General features: G+C 36.2%; 1 protein-coding gene across 5 annotated transcripts in view; it reads right to left on the bottom strand.

The window, feature by feature from the left end:
• LOC149787989 (suppressor of tumorigenicity 7 protein homolog) overlaps nt 1–21,877 on the bottom strand; it is a 132,042-nt gene that overhangs the window by 53,781 nt on the left and 56,384 nt on the right. For 4 of the 5 annotated variants that reach the window (XM_089974267.1, XM_089974269.1, XM_089974271.1 and 1 more), the window contains exon 3: nt 13,678–13,894. In XM_089974267.1, coding sequence (XP_089830393.1) covers nt 13,678–13,894 — 217 coding nt within the window. The remainder of the gene's footprint in view (nt 1–13,677; nt 13,895–21,877) is intronic. The other variant, XM_089974268.1, reaches the window with a different exon arrangement.

The raw sequence follows: 21,877 nt of genomic DNA, 5'->3' as shown, positions 1-21,877 counted from the left end.
GTGCTGTTACTAATTAGGATGTAATGATGATAATCAAAGTCAGCTAAAGTCTTCTGGAAATCATGCTGCATACTAAATTAAGTTGAAATCTAATGTGAAGGTGACAGCCTACATATTGAGCCCATTATCAAATCATTGCTATAAAATGTGACCTTGACCCATGGGGTCATAGCTTGTGGTAGAATTTTAAGCTCTGTAATGATTTGCCTAAAGTATGAAGAAAGTCCATCATTAGGTTCAGGTAATACAATTCAATAAAACAACTTTAACCAAAACCTTAACACAAAATTTCTATGACTTTGATCTTGACCAAAGGTCAAAGTGGCAAGAGGGCATGTCACAGAATAAAATGTCTTAGGTTCATAAGGATTCAACCTTAATATGAAGAAAATCCACTAAGTGGTTTAGGAAATATAAACACATTATGATTTTTAACAACCGTAATTCAATTATTCTTTGACTATGACTTTGCCTCAGTGTTAAAGAATGAACAAGCACGTAACAGAATAAAAGATGAAGAAAATTCATCATGAAGTTTAACAAATATAAACTAATAGAAAAACTAATCAGAACTAAATGCACATTTTCAAGGAGAGTCACCATGATCCCAAGGTAAAAGGAGTGAGCGAGAATGTCAAAGAAAGAACTGTCTTAGCTTCAGAATGATTCATGAAGGGGTTAAGAAGATTTATGCAAAACCTTAACCAATACCATAACAAGCTGTTGACAATGCTATTGGAAAAGTCATGCTATCTCTCACTTCCCACTAATGTGATCTCAACAACAATTAATACAAAGCAAAGGTTCTGTGATTGTGAAATTGACTCCAAGGTCAAAAGGGCAAGCCTACATGTCACATACTGAAATGTCTTAGCTTATTAATGATTCTTCCCAAGTATGTAGAAAACCTATCAAGGATTTAATCAAGGATCTTTAAAAAATATAAGCAAAAGAAAAACACTTGGTCCAAAACTGTAACATTGTATTATCTCCATATGTGACCTTGACACAAGGTAAAAGGAGTCAGCAAGCATGTCAAAGAATAAACTGTTTTTGAATCATAATGATTCATGTCTGGTGTGAGAATTTAAGAGTTTAACACATTAACCTCTGGATATTTTTGTCATTTTTGCCTGAAAATCAAGTAGGAAACACATTTTAACAGCTATTTCTGAATAGACTCGAAAACACCAAATCCCCGGTCATCTTTCACTAACATAGTGCCTAGTTGTGTTAGAAACATCATTTTTCATTGGCTATTTGACTTGCGTATGAGCAGAAGGGTAAAAGTTGGAGTTCTTTTTAGTTTTTTGTTTTTTTTTGCAAACGGAGTCATGATTTTTGTATGGAGACCACTCTTTATTCCAAATGCTCATCTTATCCTACTTTTTGCAAAGGCTCATCTGTCTGTTTGCAGTTCGTACCGGTTTTCTTTAAATCTGAGACCAAGAAGTCTAAAATCAGGACACAAAGTCAGATTCTGACCACGGGCGAATTTTGGGTTAAACAAAGTCGGGTCCAAAAAATTAGTTTTTTTTTATATCTGTATTTTGTAGTGCAACTAGATATTCCAGATTATTTGGTATTATTGTAGAGCTACATCTGTCTACCTTTCTATAATACCACCCACTTTAGTATATCGTGCATGACTATGACGCTACAGAGTTCAGCAGTAGGCTACTACCTCCTGCCCCGTTAAGTCGTTGCTAGGGGTTAATGTGTTAAGAAACATGCACATAAGAAACTGAAACCAAAACCATAAAAAATGTCTGCGCTGACACCACTGCTGTCAGAAAAGTGACTGCTATACTATGCTTCCAAGTAATGTGGGCTTGTCAATAATTAAGGGAGTTCCTATGTGGAAGCTAAAGTCCGATAATTAGGCACAATCACAATGCCAACGATACAATTCAGACAGGGTATAATCAATATCAAGCTGCATTCAAAATGTATTTAAACTCCAATAAAAATTAAGGAGCTTATTCCGTGGAAACAAAAATGGGATAATTGGATGGAATGATCGATGAAACGATTGAATGATGGGTGGAAAGAAGGATGGATATCCAATCAATATTTTTTTCTACATAAAGTGGGGGACAAAGAACCAGAGATAATAATTCGAAATTACTATACATGCACCAACAATTTTCACATTGTAAGCTTAACAACAAACCCATCACTACTTCTGAAAGTATGTGGCAGATTTACATAATTCATGACATTTTAAACAACAAGACCACTCCTGCCTCACTCTGTAAATATAAGACACATTCTGTATTGTCCCAAAAGAATTCTCAAGAATTCAACATAAGACAATGCTTTCTTTTAATTGCTGTCTGTTGAAACCATCTCTGATTTTGTTGATGATTAGGTTTTCTCGGTTAATTAGGTTTTCTCGGTGATTAGGTTTAGCTGCTGTGTAAGAAAGGCATAATTAGGACAAATCAGACATCATTAAAAGACTTCTGGTGAAAGCGCTGTGCCAGTGTAACTATCTATTCAGGAGGATAAATACATTTCATGATGGTTATTGTGGCAGCCATATTTGCTACAAGACTTGACACCATTTGCATTTAAGAGCAGCTAAATACAATAAAAAGTTGTTGATGAAAACCCTATGTTGCTATGTCCGTCAAATCTGGAGAAGCAGCATAACAAGATTTTCAAGATGTAGAAAATAGTGACCATACTGGATGCCAGATCTGCATCATTTTCTTTCATGACCTGCCTGATAGTATGAAAGTTCTGATGAAAACCTCATATTGATACGATGTACCATTTAGAAGGTGCGACCTACAACAAAGATGGCTGCCATTCTGGTCCTACTGGTATCTTAGTTCAGATTGGCAACATTTTCAGATCAGGCCTAACTGAATCATAATCAGTTGTCTAGTGAAAACTTCATGTCAATATCCATTTAGGAGAAACATAAATAAGATTTCAAGATGGCTGCCATGATATCAGATTGGCACCATTTTCAATTAGGACCCACTAGACACCATGAAGTCTTCTGGTCAATATGACTTTCCATTCAAGATCAAGGTGTTCAAGCAGCCATATTGGATAACTGAGGAGCCAAGTAGAAGATGAGCCTCCTGAAGATAGTCTTTACTTTCTGGGAAGCAGCACTCAGAAAGTTCTTACAGTGTGGACATATTGGATGTCAGATTGACACCATTTTATTTAGGACCAACTAGACATCATAAGAAGTCTTTTAGCAAAAATCCTATGTTGATATTACATCCATTCAGGAGCAACAATAACAAGATTTTTAAAATGGCTGCTGTGGTGTGACCATGTTGGATGTCCAAGCAGCTAAGTTAATCTTTAGGACCAACCAGACCATGGAATAAACATGTGTAAAGTTTCATGACAATCCTCTAAATGGTTTAGGTGTAGCAATGACAAACTTGTGCTAACAAACAGATGGAAAATGGACAACAGACCATCCCATTGGTTCTGTTCTATGTCAGGTAGAGCTAAAAACTAGTTCCCATCCATGAGACATGTATCAGGAGTAGATAATGTATCATTTTATATAATAATTTCTAGTTGCAATAAAGTTACCAGTTGCCATTACATACTGTGTTATTCTTATTCTGTCTATCCCTTTGGTCAATTAGGCAACCTTGAGCAAGGATTAATTTTGTTTTCCCTATGAGCAATTAGGCTACCCTGATTACTGTTCATGCTGCTTTGTTCCAATTACAGTGAAAGCAATAAGCAATTTTGCAAAATGTTAATATATTTTGTTCATCCATTGATCATACTGTGATAAACATGTCTAACAGTTTCTTTCTGAAGTGTTCTGGTTGTAGGATTTTTTTTGGGGAATGTATATCCAACTAAAATGGGTATTTGGAGGCATGGATTGCAGTGAGGTTACTGCTTTTATTGTATGCATTTCTTATTCTGTCAATGTTGATGTTTTTGCAGTAATATGTATTTTTTTTTCATTTTTTATTATTTTAGTTCTATTAAGCTGTAAGTTGTTACGGATGAAATGTATGATCACTTTAAATTACTACTTGTGATAATTTGGTGATATTTTTTTTTCATTACAGGGTAGTGACTTGTGGAGAACTTTACCTAATGAATAAGATAGGATGCAAGTAACCTATTTTAATTGGAGCAATAAATTAACCATTGTTATTGCACTCAATGCCTGTCTAATAGGTACTGGGCTCAGACTTAAGGGGATCAGATTGGTATCACACACCCTTCCCTAATATCCCAAGTAATCCTTATGGGATGTGGGGTCCTTCACCTCAGTGTTATTTGTCCTGTATGCCCCTGTGGGCTACTTGACCCAGCCCACAGAACAGGTGATGATGTGGCTCAGGTCCCACAATCACCTCCTCACCAGGTCACAGCAACCATGACTTCTAGGTGTCACATCATCCAGAGCAGACAGAAGATCTTATCTCCCCTCATCAATTTATAGCACTATAGCATACACTCATTACACTAAGAGTGCTCCCATGCCCCCTACACAAGGGAGGGATATAACGATGCATGGCCTATGCCCCATTCAGAGAATGCTCTCTCTGTCCTTGCAGACTCAAATGAGTTCATGGTTGAAGCAGTGCCAATGATGCATCCTACCAGCCATTTTTCTCAGCTACATCATTTAGTATGCTGAGGGTGGTCACACAAAAGCTGCCTCACAATTTGTGCTGGAAGCTGTAGCCAAGATATCCAGACATAAGCTTTCCGGTGCAATGGCATCATCTGTGGAATTCTGCACATTCGGCTTGAAGTTGCACTGGACTCTTCAAAGGTCTGCACTTCTAAGGGCTGCTCCATTTGAAGCAGAGACCCTATTAGGGGAAGCCTACTTAAAATGGGTTCTTGAGACTTTCAGGATCATACACACTGATTCTTCACAACGACTCCTGGCCCATCACAATCTGACATGAAGCATGTTTATGCAAATCGGCCTCATGGGACACCCAAACTGATACAGCCCCCCGTCCAACTTCAAACTAGACCTCCACCTCATCAGTTAGGTTCACTACTGAAGGAAGGGGTGGGTGTGGGTGGGAAAACAGCTCTAGGGACCCAAACCCTCTCTTACTATGCATCCCTCTTCCAAACATACCCACAGTTGCTCATCCATGCCTTTTTTTGAGATGCTTGGTTGTGCATCATGGATGGGTCTTTTACATATTGAGTGATGGTTACCAAATCTAGTTTTGGGAATCCCATGTTTTTTCACCAGCCCCAGTCTATAGCACAACACAGTGCAAGCAATTTTTCTCCAAGACCTATTGCTGTGACAACATATGGCCCAGTGAGACACCAATATTCTGTAACACGACCTCTCACTCAACACCGAGTATATTAATTTTCAGAAAAGCATGGGTCTACATACCTAACAAACTCAGCTGCACAACAGTGACAGGTAAGTTATTGCTGCTATTAAAATTGTAGATATGGGGGGGGGAGGTAGTAGAACTAATTTTAATTACATAATATTTATCATTGTTATTGTTGAATGTCTTCCTGCAACCACGTTCTGATGTCCTGTCAGAATCGTCATCTATGAAAACAATTACCATTCTATGCATGTTCCAGGACAGGTGCAGGAGTGCATTACATCTTACTGACAATTCTCTACTTTTTGGGAAGATCGAATGGTTGGTGGTTTTTCACAATAGCAACAAGTATTACATAAAATAAATTTTGCCACCCCTCTACTTAATTTTAAAAGTGGCTGCGGGGAAAATGCCTTGGTTTTTTTCTATGGTTGATCTCTATTTCAATATTAATGTCCATACATTGCAAGTGATTTTGATCTATGGTAATGACATGAATTATTCTTAATTTCTTTGCATTCCCAGATGACAGTTTGGTGATTTGGTTGAAAGTGCTTTGTTGTTGTTATAGGGTTTAATGCCATTTTTCAGCATAAGATAGGCTGTACATGGCAGCCAGTATAAATGGTTGAGGAAGAACCCAGGAAAGAACCACCGACCCACAAGAATCTAATGAATGTTATATAGGTTTTATGTATTTTTATACTTCTATCTGAAATTTACCATATATACTTGCTTAGAAGTCCATTCGAAAAATTTTAACAGACTATCTGCCCCTGTGTAATGCACCAGCATAACTGGGTCTGTGCAGTTGGTTAGGAGTAATCAGTAGAACAAACAACACAGACCTCGATCTTCAGGTGCATTATCCTATGGCAAATCAGGATCTTTGTTGCTGTCAGCTTGACTTGACTGATACATGTATAGACATGATGTGTTATACTGTTCATATATTCCAATGGAATTACTGTATGTTGTTCAAATGAAGAGGCTATCAGTCTGTATAAGACCTACCATTCTGTCCATGTGTATGTCTGTCTGTCTGTCTGTTCTGCTAACCCATCTCTCTTATCTTACCACAACCAATGCTTATACACCTGTAATTTGTACCCCTGCATATTAGTTTTAGGTTTTTCTTATATCTCTATATGGATAAATGATGAATATGAGAGATAAGCACTATTACTGAGAATGTATTGGCAAATGGATTGATATGTACATGCTGTGAGATTCTGTGAGGTATATTGTATTAAATATATTTTATTTGCATTTTTATCGTTAAAAACATTCATCATGAATTTATTATACATCCTGCACAATAAACCCATTTTTAAACACTAGACTAATCTGTCCATTTTAAACAGATTGATCTGCCTGTTTTAAACACAGATTGATCTGCCTGTTTCTATGAACCTGAGATTATTCCTGTAACACACAAGCCAAGAAAAGGTCCCTTCCAACAATATATTGTAATTGTTGAAAACTACCACGGTGACATAAAAAAAGACATTTCAAACTTCATAAATTTGCACCATGCATTCAAACTAAAGTACATGTATCTCTATTAATATTCATATTTGTATTAATTAAAAATATTATTTTAGAATGACTGCTCTTTTCAAAATACATAAAAATTACAAAAATGTCAATGTAATGCCTGAAGGGACATTTCCTAATTATGTCAGCCAAACATGAAAATATAATAAATTGTAACTATTAAATTGAATATTCATTTATCTGTCTTTCAGCTTCCTAGAGGAGCTGGGATGAACAAGTTTTTACTGTTTAGTGTTTTCTCCAGTTTCCAAGGAAGGAGGCACTTGAGGCTCCCAGGGTTAAATTTAGCATGTTTAATCATTTTCAGAGGACCCTTCCCGTTATTACACCATTTAGTATGAATTTATTACTTACTACATCACCATAATTATGAGCATACACATAATATTTCATTACATTACTGCAATATCCCTCACAGTAATATTGGCAACTGGCATGCTCAATTGTCATTTCCTCAGGCCTCTATACAGGAAATACATAGTACTTGAATGAGCTATTATGGTCTTCAAAAATAGTAATCAGTGCAAAAAGTGTCAGATATTGTTATATCTTGTGAGATCTGTACGACACTGCTGATGTTTACATGTACTCTTGAAAATGTTATTGTGATAAAAGGATTACTGTCTATACTCACTTGTAAGTTGACTCAAACAGCAAACAACAAAGATCCTGATCTGCCTTCAGATCAGGGTCTGTGTTGTTTGTTCTACTGGTTACTCCTAACAAACTGCACTTACTCTGATCTGCTGGCCCATTATGCAACAACAAATCTGGGTCTGTGTGTTTTGCAGCTGAATTCAACTTACAATCAAGTAAATACAGTAGTAGTGCAGAAGGAGATATCACGTTGCTCATTCAATACTAAGGAATGAAACACTTTATAAAGGAAGCAGTGAGGATCAAACATTTGAAATAAAGTTGTAGTTGTAAAATATGCAAGCCCTCACTGCATCCATTCCAGTCAAAAGAGTTAACAAATTGATAATAATAGTAACCTGGATATGACAGATCCCCCTATTTTCCATCACTTAATTTATATACAACTTGCACTGCACTGGTTCCAATTGGTGACAAAAAATAATGAATGTTGAAAATTCACTGTATCAAAAGGCACCTCTATCTTTGCATATCTGGAATGACTTGAGAATTATGGTCAAAGATTGGACAGTGATAAATCTATTGCTGGTATTACAAAATGGGTGGATAAAAATATATAAAATTTGCTTCTGTGATACAAAAATCTTATCAGGATCTGGTCATCTGCATATGTATACCAAATGTTCCTCAAAATGATTCTCAAACGTCCAAAAAGAATTTCCAGAAATTCAAGATAAAACCATTTCTTCTTTTTAACTGTGGAGTGTTGAAACCAATGGCAACAAGATTTTCAAATTAGCCACTGTTGAGTTTCAGCTCCAGATGAGAACAACATCCTGAATCTGACATGTCGGTGAATCTATAAATGTCGGGTTTGGGGGGGTGGATGCACGGGGACTCCAGTCTCAGAAACTGGCCCCATTTTATCTAGTATATCAAATCTGAGAGTCACTTCTGCTGTTTCCAGTTCACCAAAGGAGAAACTAGAGTGAACGCAAGTACAATCTGCCTAAGGGAACCACATCTGTTGCGGAATACAGCACAGAAAGAAAAGAACGAGCTGATAAAGTGGTCATTGCTCACAGCGCCTCGAAGAGGGACAGGATCTTGACTACTTGGTCCGAAGGGACACTGACTAATCCTGTTTGTGAGGAAAGTAATCCATATGTAAAAGAAATATTTAAATAAAGTAAGCCTGTTTGCTATGGATCCACTTCATAGAATAAGGAGGACTGAGATACCCAGTGCTCTTAAAATGGTTGAACGACCTCTCTATTGCACCCTTCTGATTCAACCAGTGGAAGAACAAAAAGCCTAACTAGAGATGGGATATATGGAAAACTGAAGCAGGTATACATCTTTATAATAGAAAGGGCCCATCCATCGGCCATCAGTCAGATCAAACCTCTGAAAATAGGTCTATCCTGGCACCTAAGTGAACCAATGGAAGAGATTCCAATCTAGAGAAAAAGGAGTGAGTCCCTTTATCTGTCCACCGTTGTCCTTAGGATAGGGAAAAGGCCTGCAAACTTCCTCTCTGGGCTTTTGTGGTGCACCCTTCTGGGTCCCAACTTCCAAATGGGAGTTCTCTGACTGGGACTGGATGACATTGAAGAACTTTGGTGATGTATCCTGGTGTGAGTCAGGACAATTTTACTTCCTGGCAAGTCTGAAGGGCCAGGAGTTGACAAAGGACCAGTGTTGGTGTTCTCTGAGATAACTGAGGAGCCAAGTAGAAGATGAACCTCCTGAAGATAGTCTTTACTTTCTGGGGAGCAGCACTCAGAAGGTTCTTACAGTGTGGACATATTGGCTGTCAGATTGGCACCAATTATCATTTTGGAACAACCAGAAGTTTAAGAAGTGGTTCAGTGAAAACACCATGTTGACATGACCATCAAATCAGGTAGAGGTGCTATAAAAAGATTTTCACGATGGCTATATTGGTTGCCTAGGCAGCAGCATTTTTTATTTAGGAACAACTATATACCATAACAAGTTTACTGGTGGAAATCCCATGTCGATATATGACTTTCCATTCAGGTGGACTCCATTGTGGTCTACTGAACCTCAAACTGGCACCATTATCTTTTAGGACCAATAGCCATCCATTCAGGAGGAACAGCAATAAGAATTTAAAGAGAGCTGTTGTGGTAGCCATATCTGATGTCTGAGCAGTACCATTTTCGTTTAGACACTGGGATGAATGTGTGTGTAAAGTTTAATGTCAATCCTTCAAACAGTTTACATGAAGTAGCGATAACAAATTTGTGCTAATGGATAGATGAACAACAGACAACATTCCATTCCATAAACTTTTCTGGTCTATGACCTATAGAGGTATAAATATGCCAACCAAATTTCATGCATGTATATCAAGTAGTCTTTGCGCAAACAATCTTCCTGAATGATGTGATGGTAGAAGGATATGTGGACAAAATCTAGATGATCATACTGCCAACAATGGGTGTGTTAAAAAACAGGAGTGTAAGCAATGATTACAAAGCTCATCTCTCTGAAATGTTTAGCTAGCCTTCAGTATCCCATTGTAAATATTAATTATCATGCAGAAAATGAATTCAGACTAAAGTGATCTTGACAATATGTGATGCTGGCTCCTACTAAAGGGCACATATGATATACAAGAATACAATGAAATTTATTTTCTGCAAATATGAAAGTAGATGCACTAAAAGCAAGCTGCTAAAAAAAACCATGATCAGTTTTGTTCTAAAAATCCACCTCATATGCTATTATTATTGTCCACCCCTAGAAGCCAGATTTTACTTGAGGGGAAAAGTCACAGGCTTTGTGTAACCTTGGAATAAAAGCCAGTATGACATGCATCAATAATTACCTTGACAAGGCATTTCAGCTTAGGCCAGGTTGAGATATGTGCAGTTCACACTTCTAATTTCTATACTCATTCAAAAGTACAATGCACAGTTAACCATCAATGATCACAATATATATCTGAACTGTCATGATTATGGAATCCTTACCACTTATAACTGCACTGGTCAGAAAGGACTAAATATTGCATATAAAAATATATTATGATCAAGAGCTAAACACAATAATAAAGCATAAATGTAGGTGACAGTGACCTTTTGATATAAGAATGTAATGCTAACTGATCCATCCAATTATCAAATTTCATGATTCCAACATAGACAGCACCTAATAAAACTAACTTGCAGCACAAAAGTTCAAGTCACTGAAGCATGAAATATAGATCACAGAGACATCTGTTGCCAATAAGGGTGCAGTACTTATCGATGCATCTTCACCATTTGTATGACTGTAACCTTGACCTCAAAGGTTATACAGTAAAACCTGTCTTGAGAGACCACTGCTATGAGAGACCACCTGTCTTGAGAGACCAGGTTCTCCATGTACAGATTTAGAGATAATATAGTGTTATAACCTGTTATGAGAGACCACCTGTCATGAGAGACCATTATGTTTTGGCAGAAGGGGTGGTCTTTCAAGACAGGTTCCACTGTAGAATGAATTGTCTTAGCTTTATAATGATTCATACCAAACATGATGAGAACCTATCTAGGGGTTAGAATAATCTTTTTGACTTAAAAGTTTTGATACAGCTGCTGACTCAGTTGATGCCACCAGAAAAGGAAATAACATCTTGGTTTCCGTTGCAATGGCCTGGCAATCTTAATAGTCCATCTACATGTTAATATAAACATGCATATAAAGTTTTGTTCCTCCATGTGTAGTGGTTTGTGTCAAGTCATGTTACCAAGACTGTTAGTAAAAAAAAGCTGTTAATAAATAATACCAAATATTTTACAAAATCAATCGATTTCTTTTAATATAAAAGAAGAGTATTGCCCAAGAAAATAAAGTTAGTTATTTTAATGTACTTTTTGGTGCAAGCTTTACAAACATAAAATGACATGCACAGTTAGCTAAAAATCTTGATCTGTAACTGCCCTAAAATTTCCTAACAATTGATCTGTTCTGGGTTTTTCTGGCAAAGGGAAACATGCACATGTACCAAATTTCCTACAAACTGAATGTTGACAAATTCAGTTATCGGTACTGTCCAGAAATTATAAAAAATCTATTTTTAGTAACAATGACTCCCAAACTGACAGGCTGGACTAAGATGTAAGGATTATAGTGTACATGTTTTGAGGAAGTTGGTTTAAGAAAACTTAATTTCTGGAGCAGAATAAAACACAATGGCCAAATCTATTTTTAATAACAGCAACCTTGATCCTGAGGGTAAGTCAACCCCATCTCAATGTGTCTTTTTTGGAAAAAGTGAAACATATTTGCATTCTCTGGTACAATTGCACCACATAGTGTTTTAAGGAATTGGCATGAAGTGAAATGCAATGCCCAAATCTACTTTTAGTGCCCCCGATCCCCCCCAAAAAATAAAATTAATGGTACTGACCTCACCATCTTCTCAGGGCTAAGAAAAGCAAATATATCAAGTTGTACTGAAACTGGTTCATTAGAACAACACCGAAAATTATCTAGTTCTTATTACATTTAAGTAGGTCCATGACATATTTAAACTTACATCAAAACTTGATTTTTTTTTAAAAAAATGTTTGCTTCAATGGCATGGAAATCTAAATCTGGTCATCAACAGGGCTTACTTACATTAAGCTCTAAAGTCTTGATGTCAATTTTTATTCACTGTTCCTGAACAAGAACACCAAGTGGACATGCCATTGCTCATATGGCTGATAACAAAGGCATAAGCAGTAGGTCAAGTGATCAGTATCTGTAGGATGCTTCCGTATAAATTTCTTCGCAGGTTTTGCATTTCTTTTATGGACGGGCATCATTTGTACCAAACAGAAAGCTCATTTTATCAGGCTGCTTTCTGTTAAAGTTGATAAAATTCTGTAAACAGGTTTTTGATAAAGTTAAAAGAGTTTTTTCAAAATATTTTTAAAATGGCAGCCATATTTACTAGAAGAACAACATAATTTGCATAAACTTGTAAGCCTTCAATATCAGGATGCTTTCTGTCAAATTCTGATCAACTTATGTTCAATATTTTTTGAGAAGTCATTCAAACGTTTAACTATTTGTTGGTAATGGTAGCTATAATTGAAGGTAGATCAGCATCATTTGCACAAACTTGACAGCCCTTCATGCCCGGAGGCTTTTTACCCAAACTCTGCAAATGGCTTTTAAGAAGTCATTAAAAGTTGGTCTTTTATTAGTACCAGTAGGGTGATCATATTCGATGACAGATTGGCATCCACAGAAGCAATTTGAATGGACCTGATGCCAAACTGCTCTGAGAAAAATCATGTGCATATTTGTCAAGGGTTTTCTAGCATGGTGATCATACTGAGTGAGTCAGAGTCCTTGGAACCAATCTGAAAGCCTTGATGCCATGTCACTCCCCAAACAGTCATGTGAATATTGCTCTTAATGGCTTTTGAGGAATTGTAAATAGCAACAGTGAACAGAGATGATCTGTCTTATGCATACAAATTGCCTGTATATAAATCCAGCCAAAAAGAGAGGAAACCAGATTGATGAGACTTAATTTACATCCACAATTTATCAATATTTTACAAGAACAATTACTATAAAATTGTACCAACAAAAATTGGTAGATTCCAGCTGAAATATCTTATTCAGATTCAAATGTAAAGCATCTTTATAAATTGCCAACCTGCCTTGTAATATGTATATTTAATATAAGATGATCCATCATTTAGATCATGTTTGGTGAAATAACAAATGTAAAACAATGCATATATTAAAACTATACAAAAACCTGAATGATTTTCAATATCAGATTAGATTATTATGACTAATTGACTTTTTTTCCCCAAACCCAAACAAAATTTGCGTTAAATTCATTTTCAGGAATCAGTTCTTCGGAAATAACAAAAGAAAAGAAATGTTGATCTTGCATAAAGAATTGGTTTATTCTGTGTTCATGCTGTTGAGAAATGAAGCTCAATTTTCAATGCCATGCAAGACAAGCTAATATAAATCAAAACCAAGGGAGATAATTAAATAGTGTTGACAAACAAGGGAGACAACATATATCTTATAACCTGGAAGAGATGACATGAAATCTTACCCTACTCAACAGAGCCCCAATCTTAGGACCTAACCACAAGGAAGAAGCTGTGAGAGAAACAGAAGAAATGGAGACAGACCTTCATATAAGCTTATGCCCTTCTCCTGATATAAAAGATACCTGGCATACTTTGTTGACCTTGTCCATTGTTTGTGGAACTGCCACTGTTGTTTCCATTGCTACCGGAAGAAGTGACGCCATTGTTGCTGCCATTTCCTGTTTCATTGTTGTTATTATTGGTGTTGTCAGTGCCTCCAAGCAGAGGTGATATATGGTTAAGAGACACCTGTTCAATGAAAGATGTTCCATACTTCTTGAAGTACCACCATTCAAAAATCTGAAGGAAACAACAGAAAATTCCATTTACCTGTAATCCATTCTCTTTTTACCATCTTAGTCAACTTTACTTTCAATATACTGCAAAGCATAACATTTCAGCATCTAAATCTAGTAGAAGTAAAGTTATGTAGAGTAAATGTTTTGAATTTAATGTTAAAATAAATTACACTGTCTTGCATCAGTTTTTACAGTGTAGGCAGTAGATGAGGAAGTCATTATAACGTGTTGTCAAACACAGATGCAACTTTGATGTGATGGAGGAAAAAATATAGCAACTAGTTTTACTATCAGCAGACAACTATATCATCAAAAGGATCTAAAAAGACTGGCAGACACAGTGAAATTAACTTTTTGTGCCCAGAATTGATAAGGTTCTTCCTTATTCCCATGTGCAAGCCATCCACATTGCTTGGTAACTGCAGATGGTGGGCAACTTGAGTTGTTGTATCAAAACCAACTCAACAACTAATGGGTGGACTGACGGACATCAGGACATTATGGTCCAGCTTCTATTAGATGTACACAAACTATCTCTGAAAATGATATATAAAATTGCTATAATGGCCTGAAAATCTAACCTGGTGTCTACATAAATGTATGCATACAAATTAGTGTGAGATTTTGATTTTTAATGTAACTTTAAAACATTTTCATTTATATCACTATGATGTCTGCAGTGTGGCAGTTTATAAAATGCAGCATTATGTCCAACAATCACATTATCCTGACAGCAGGCTGACCAGTCCTAACACTAACCTCTTAATGCTGAGTGTCTAGCAAAGCAGCTGTTAGTACCATTTTTACAAGTCTTTGGAAAGATTTGGCTGGCGTTTGAACCTGCAACCTCCTGCATCTGAGGAAGATGCTCTAACCACCTGGCCACCGAAGTTGTCCATACAAATCAGACAGTCAAAATTAATTTGTATACAGTGCTTTTTGTGTGTTTGTGCTTACAACTTTCTCTGACGGGATGGATGGATGGATGGACAGGACCAAATCAAGATGCCCAATTTTTAAATTTTCATGAAGTTACACTATAGTGAAAAGTTTTGAAATTAAATTTCAAGAAAAAGTTTGCGTAAGAAACATGAAATTAAATTTTGCAAATTTGTTTCCTTTGCTAAGACTTGATGAAAAGGGATATTTCAAGCTTGTAGTGTGAAAATTTCCACTTTTGAAGCCTATTTGCAAGCTGTCTTTATGATTTTGATGGTTCCCAACTTTAATAAACTTGACTAAATTTCAAATGTTTCGTTAAATGTTTTACCACATTATTTTTACTTTAAACCTAATTAAGTGAGATGACAATATTATAATGTCATCCTATAGAAATTTCAATAAATAAAGAACCTTCCCATCCAATGATTGCTAGCATATTGTGTTTTGTATTTTTGGAGATACTATAGATTTTTTACCCAGATCTCTGACTGCTGATATTTGTAAAGCAAGTGACAAGAAACTTATTTGCATGCTAATAACATATTAAGATCTTGGCTGTTTGGCTGACACTTTATCATTGGAGATGCAACAAAAATAGGCTGTTTGGCTGACACTTTATCACTGGAGATGTAACAAAAATAGGCTGTTTGGCTGACACTTTATCATTGGAAATATAACAAAAATAGGCTGTTTGGCTGACACTTTATCATTGGAGACGTAAATTAAACCACCATCGTTTGGCTAAGACTCTTGTTATAGACATCTAACTTTAAATTGATTGCTATGCATGCAGTTAATGCTGTCCCTTCTCCAAGACTGACTTTTGATTAAACATTGGTAACACTGACTTTTGATTAAACCTTTGGGACACTGACTTTTGAGTCGGTCAATCTCGCTGATTTATGCATTTGATTGTCGACAGTGAATATTATCCTTTGCTATGATTCTGCACTTTCTTTTATCTTCTGGCAAATCTCTGACACAAGATTTCCATGTTTACTTGTAAATAAATGCAACTAAAAAAATTTATATAACTTGTAATTGTAGGCAAGTGGCATGAAATGTTATTTTTGCCAAGCTGCCTGGTTTTGTTATCCAAGTATAACACTTTAAGACAAGTTAATCTAGGATATGGACAGATGGATGCAGACACAAATGCCAACATGATCGCTAAATTCAACTTCTGCCTTCCAGTCAATGACAGTTAAAACAATTTAATGCTATATTTTAAAACTGAATAGGAAAACAAACCATCCAGAAAGTTTGATACAAGCTTGTGATTTAGAAATAAAAATAACCACTTATGAACCTAAAAAACTATGAAGTATTTCCTTTTATTATATGCTCATTTTTTTCTCCGTTAATTTTACATTATCACAATCATTCAGTATTTATAGTTACTGCATTTGTATGGGAAAATATGAACGAGTTTTGGGATGGAATACTGCACGAACTTGGGAATGTAGTATATCCTTCCGACAAAACGAGTTCATATTTTCCCATACAAAGGCAGTAACCTTTTTATTATATGCTCATTTTTTTATTCTACCTAAGGTTTAATTATATAAAAACAATACACTACAAGAAACAACGTAAATAAATGTATGCCAGCATTCCAAACTAAATACACAAGCACATATTCATCATTACATAAATCAACATTATTCGAACGAAAATGGCGTGTCTAGTTAAAATTGAAATTTGGAGTCATAGTGTGAATGAATGTGCATTGCAACAACTTTTCCATTTGATCTGGAATGAATAAATTTTGATATTTTTCTCGATTCTAGGAAATTTCATGATTATTGACTTGATTTGTGACGATTCCACATGAAATACATGAGATTTAATAAGCTAGGGAGAAGCGTGTTGACATCTGCAAAAGTGTTTCTGTTTCTGTCATTGAATGTTTGAAATCATAATGTGGGAAAATATGAATTCTTTCAAATGCAATTATCAAAAAAACGCTATGGAATTTAATGCTTATTTCATTTTGAGTGCAGTAAGGAAATGTGTAATCTGGATTGAAAACCTATGACATGGCTCATGTAATTCGGATTTGCAGAATTAAGAAAATACATTTTGAGGAAATTCAGGATGTAAAACTGTAAGTATATTTTATTTTGCCATTCTTATCACCAGCTAAAGAAGACAGTATATGACTTGTCACTTGTATGTTATTTGTAAGGACATTACCTTGCATCTGTTATATAATGTAGCTAGCCTAAATCCGTAACAATGTATCAACGCGGAATGTGCCAAAGCAGCTTGTATGTAGCAGTCCACGAAACATCTGTTTTAGTTCATTCAGAAACAAATTTAAACAACCACAACGTAAAGAGCCTCTTACGCGAGTGTACATGATTTGTGTACAAAATCAGAAGTGCTGGTGTCTGCGTCCCTTGTTTGTTTACAATAGAAAGTAGTTCCTTTATGCACGCAAATGCTAAATGAGCATATAATAATTAAAGATATTGCACACCTTCATAATGCATTCACATGCATAAAAGAGCTACTTTCCATTGTAACAAACAATGGACGCAGACGCCAGCACTTTTGATTTGTAAACAAATCATGTACACTCGCGTAGTAGGCGCTTTACGTTGTGGTTGTTTAATTTTGTTTCTGAATGAAGTAAAGTATATTAAAAACATGAGACCCAAGTGTGTCTAACATTACTTATCTGGCCGACATCTGCCTAACAGCCAAAATACAAGAGCAGTTGGCCAAGAAAACTGGGTGAGAATAGCATCTTCCAGTACAAGTCTTCATATCATGATGCTTTCTGTCAAGTTTGGTCTAATTCTATTCAATGGATTTGGAGGTCATCACAAGCTTTAGCTATTTATTGCAATGGCAGCAAAGTTTCATAGATTAGCATCATTTGTATTAACATCAAACCTTATATGTCATGATGCTTGCTATCATATTTATTTAAATTTTATTGAATTGTTTTTGAGAATTTGTTTAAAAATCTCTTTTGTTGTAGTATTTCTAGATATAGTGGCCATATTTGATGGCAGATTGGTATTATTTTCAAAAATCTGAAAGATCCTCATGCCAGAAAGCATTCTGTAAAGTTTTGTCAAAATTATATTCAGTTGTCTGGATAAGAAATTTAAATTGGTTTCTTTTCTTATAGTTTTAGCGACATCAGCAATATCTGATGGTGGATCAGCATCAGTTGTACAAGCTGAAAGCCCTCAATGTAAGGTTTGGTAAATGTGTATGAAATATTGCAAAGGACAGGGAGGGCTCCTAGGAGAAAATATTTAAAGTGGTCAGAGTAACTCAGACATGCTGACTGCCAATCTGCAAAGGATTGGCTTGACAAAAAACATAACTCCAAACCTGCTAAGGACTGGCATGACAAAAAAAAGAGATAATTACTTTGCTGCAGGCTGCAGTCACATGTTTAATAGATAGGAAGCTACCTAGTCTATAATCTATTATTAAGCATATTAAGTTTCAGCATTCCAACCATTCTTATTGATTTTTCTTGTTTCAATCAATCATAAGGGAACTCCATGCCTCAAGAAACCTATATGAATGCTAATAACTGTTACATTAATTTGCACATGCAGGTGGTTTTGACAACACCCCATTCATCTGTTTTGATCATCACACCATATATTAAGGCCACATGATTTCAAATTCTTATTGATAAGAGTACATGTACATGAAACCAGATTCTATTAAACAAGATTTTTTTTTGTTGTTGTTGTTGTGGGGTTTAACGCCATTTTTCAGCACACGATAGGCTATACATGGCGGCCAGTATTAATAGTGGAGGAAGAACCCGGGAAGACCCGGAAAGAACCACCGACCCACGAGAAGCTACTGGCAAGCTTTCTCACATACCCACATTGGCTGAATCCGAGACTCGAACTGGCGCAGACAGAGGTGAGATGGCAGTGATCCATATTGGACAGCGCTTTAGACCACTCGGCCACTCAGGGCCCCAAACAAGATTTTTAAGACATATATCATGGCAGCAATATATGACTGGCATGATTTTCATTCAGGACCAACTAGGTGTCATAAGAAGTCTATTGCTGAAAATCCCGTATGGATATAGCCATCCACTGGAGAGGGGTAACAATAGATATGACTTTCCATTCAGGAGCAGCAATACAAATTTCAAGCTGGCTGCTGTGACAGCCATAACTGGACATCAGATCAGTAGTATTTTAATATACGACCAACTGGACATTATAAAAAGTCTTCTGGTGAAAACCCCATGTCAATACAACTGTCATTTCTAGCAGAGTTGTGAAAACAAGATTTCTAAGATGGCTACCGCGGTGGTCATATTGGATGTCAGATTGGCATAATTTTTATTTAGACCATCTTGTGTCACAGTGCCATGCTGATGATGCTACATACTAAATTTTATAGTTACAATATTTAAGACTTTTTTTTACACAATGACTGCCAAAAGTGATCTCAAAATTATTAAAACCTATATCGAGCGACAAAAAGTGCAGTGATGATGAGAAAGGTATGCCCAAGATATATTTTTGCAACTGATGCAACAAAAAAAAAAGGCCGGGGTGGGGTGGGGGGTGTAGATTTTTCTAAATTAAGGCAGGATTTGCTCAATACTTAGCGGAAGGTCTTGGAAATATAGTGTAATGTGTGATTTCAATGCATTTAGTTCTGATTTTAGTGCAGTCTTTGAGATCTCATTGAAGATCCTGTATGATGTCCAATACTAAAATTTTGCTTTGAATCAATCCATATGGCGATGATAAATTATTGAGCAAGCACATTAAATAACTCACCCAGAATTGTAACAAAGATCTCAATTTACTCAGGAATGTAACAGGGATTGACTGGGGATCCAACCAGGAAACCCTCCTCACGATATATAAAACCCTAATTAGATCAAAACTGGATTACGGTTGCCAAGCATATAACTTGGCTAGGCATCCTGTACTACAAAAACTTGACACTATCCAGAGAAAAACCTTACTATTATGCACAAGAACACTCCCTTCAACATCATTAGAAGAACTACAAACACTAACAGGAGAACTACCCTTAAAATTACGTAGGCAAGAACTGCTCCTCCTATACTCCATTCGATTAGATACCGACCCAGACAACCATCCCACCAAAACAGCTATAAACAAGTGTAAAGTTGTCTGAAAACCCAAAATCATACCCACCACACCAAGTGGCAAAGTAATCCTTGAACTAAGAGAAAAGATACCTCTACTAAAAAAAACAGGTAACAAACAATACAGACCAGAACAAATCACCATGGTTACAAAAACCACCAACCAAGAACAGCAGCAGCAATAGTCATCCTTGAATATACAAACGGGATTCAGATTACCTGACTATTGCTCCATTTACACCACTGAATTCTGGGCTATACTTGAATCACTAGAATGGATCAAAGACTACGAAATACCTAAAGCAGTCATTATAAGCGACTCCCTAAGCGTCATCAAATCGATCCAAAATCGCAATACACACTCAAGGGAATAATTCCTCGACAGAGCATGCCAATTAATCAACGATATCACCACAGTACATCAATTAACTGAGCTCATGTGGATACCGTCACACACTGGAATCTCTGGCAACGAAACAGCAGACAAATTTGTACAAACCAAATTAGGAGATCAAAACTCTATCAAGCTTAACTATAGCTCTACAGAAGCACTAAGCTTTGCACAAACATATATAGACCAAAAATGGCAAGATTTTTTGAACTCCTCCACAAAAAGGTAAAAAGCACCATGAAACCCCAAAACATGTAGATAGGAACATACCGCTACTTAAGGGTACCTATTTAGAACAGAAAACCATAAACAAGATATTAACTGGAAAAACTAAACTAGCAAGCAGTTTTGGAAGGTTTATAGGACCCAAACCAGCAACCATTAACTGCTTTAACTGCCACACCATCAAAGATCTACACCATGTATTCAATATATGCCCATAATATCAACCTGCTTGGAAATTATTTATCAAAAACCAAAAAGAGATTGGATCACCACACACATACCCAGCGTTACTTATGGACTCTAATAAAAATAAACAATCAGCATAAAAAATATAAATAAATTCATAGACTCAGCAGGACTTTAGGAACAACATATGATTACTATCCCTACAAAACCAAAAGACCGAGTAACTAGCTAAATAAATTTAGAAGCCTCCACATAAAAACCCATAACATATCATTCAATTTTATAAAAATATTAATAAATAATTCACTTACAAAGCACCTATCAAAAGCTAAGGAAACTGCAAAATCGGATGTCCTAGATGTCCTTAACGAACCAAGTAATCAGCTAGGACTCCAGTCTTATATGTCCTTAACGAACCGTGTAATCGGCTAGGACTCTGGTCTCTTGCTAAATAAAGTATAAAAACATTCAATCTCTAAAAACATTCATAAATAAATAACTTAAAGAGGCAATATCTAAAAACTTATAAATAACATAACGTAGGAAGCACACCCTAAACACCTCGACTAATAATACCATAATAACCTTGAAATCTCTCTTCATACATGATTTCTACTAACAACCTCTATAAACAGCATAGAACACCCCCCTTTTTTTGGAACATTTGGAGGAGGAAAAAAAAGAAACAAAACAAACAAACACCAGGCAAACGCAACAAGAAACCAGCGATGTGAACCAACCTGGACCGATCCGGAGCTCTCCTTCCCACTAATGACAGCAAACCATTCAACTGTACGGGACCTTTATGGACCCACAGATTGAGGCCAAACTATCAGGGTTCCTTGAACCCATAAAAGCCTGGGGTAGGTGGCACCATTCCCTTCCCCAGGAACAACTAGCAGGCTGCAGTGCAGTCAGAAAAAAGTGGCACATGCACAATTGTGCGCATGCCTATTATAATTAAACTCAACAACAACAAAAATTGATCAAGCGAATCTGGTATAAGGGCAAACAAGGCTGTGACTCCATATAATTGACAGCTGAAATGTAAAAATCTGTCTTAACAAAAGTCTTTTAAATATTAAGATTAATACAAACTAAATTTGATTTCAATCCTC

The sequence above is a fragment of the Sinohyriopsis cumingii genome, chromosome 11, assembly GCF_028554795.1.
Source record: "Sinohyriopsis cumingii isolate HCF-2022 chromosome 11, ASM2855479v2, whole genome shotgun sequence".
Taxonomy (NCBI): Eukaryota; Metazoa; Mollusca; class Bivalvia; order Unionida; family Unionidae; genus Sinohyriopsis; species Sinohyriopsis cumingii.
Note: the sequence above shows the minus strand (reverse complement) of the source record. Positions and strands in the feature narration are given on the sequence as shown.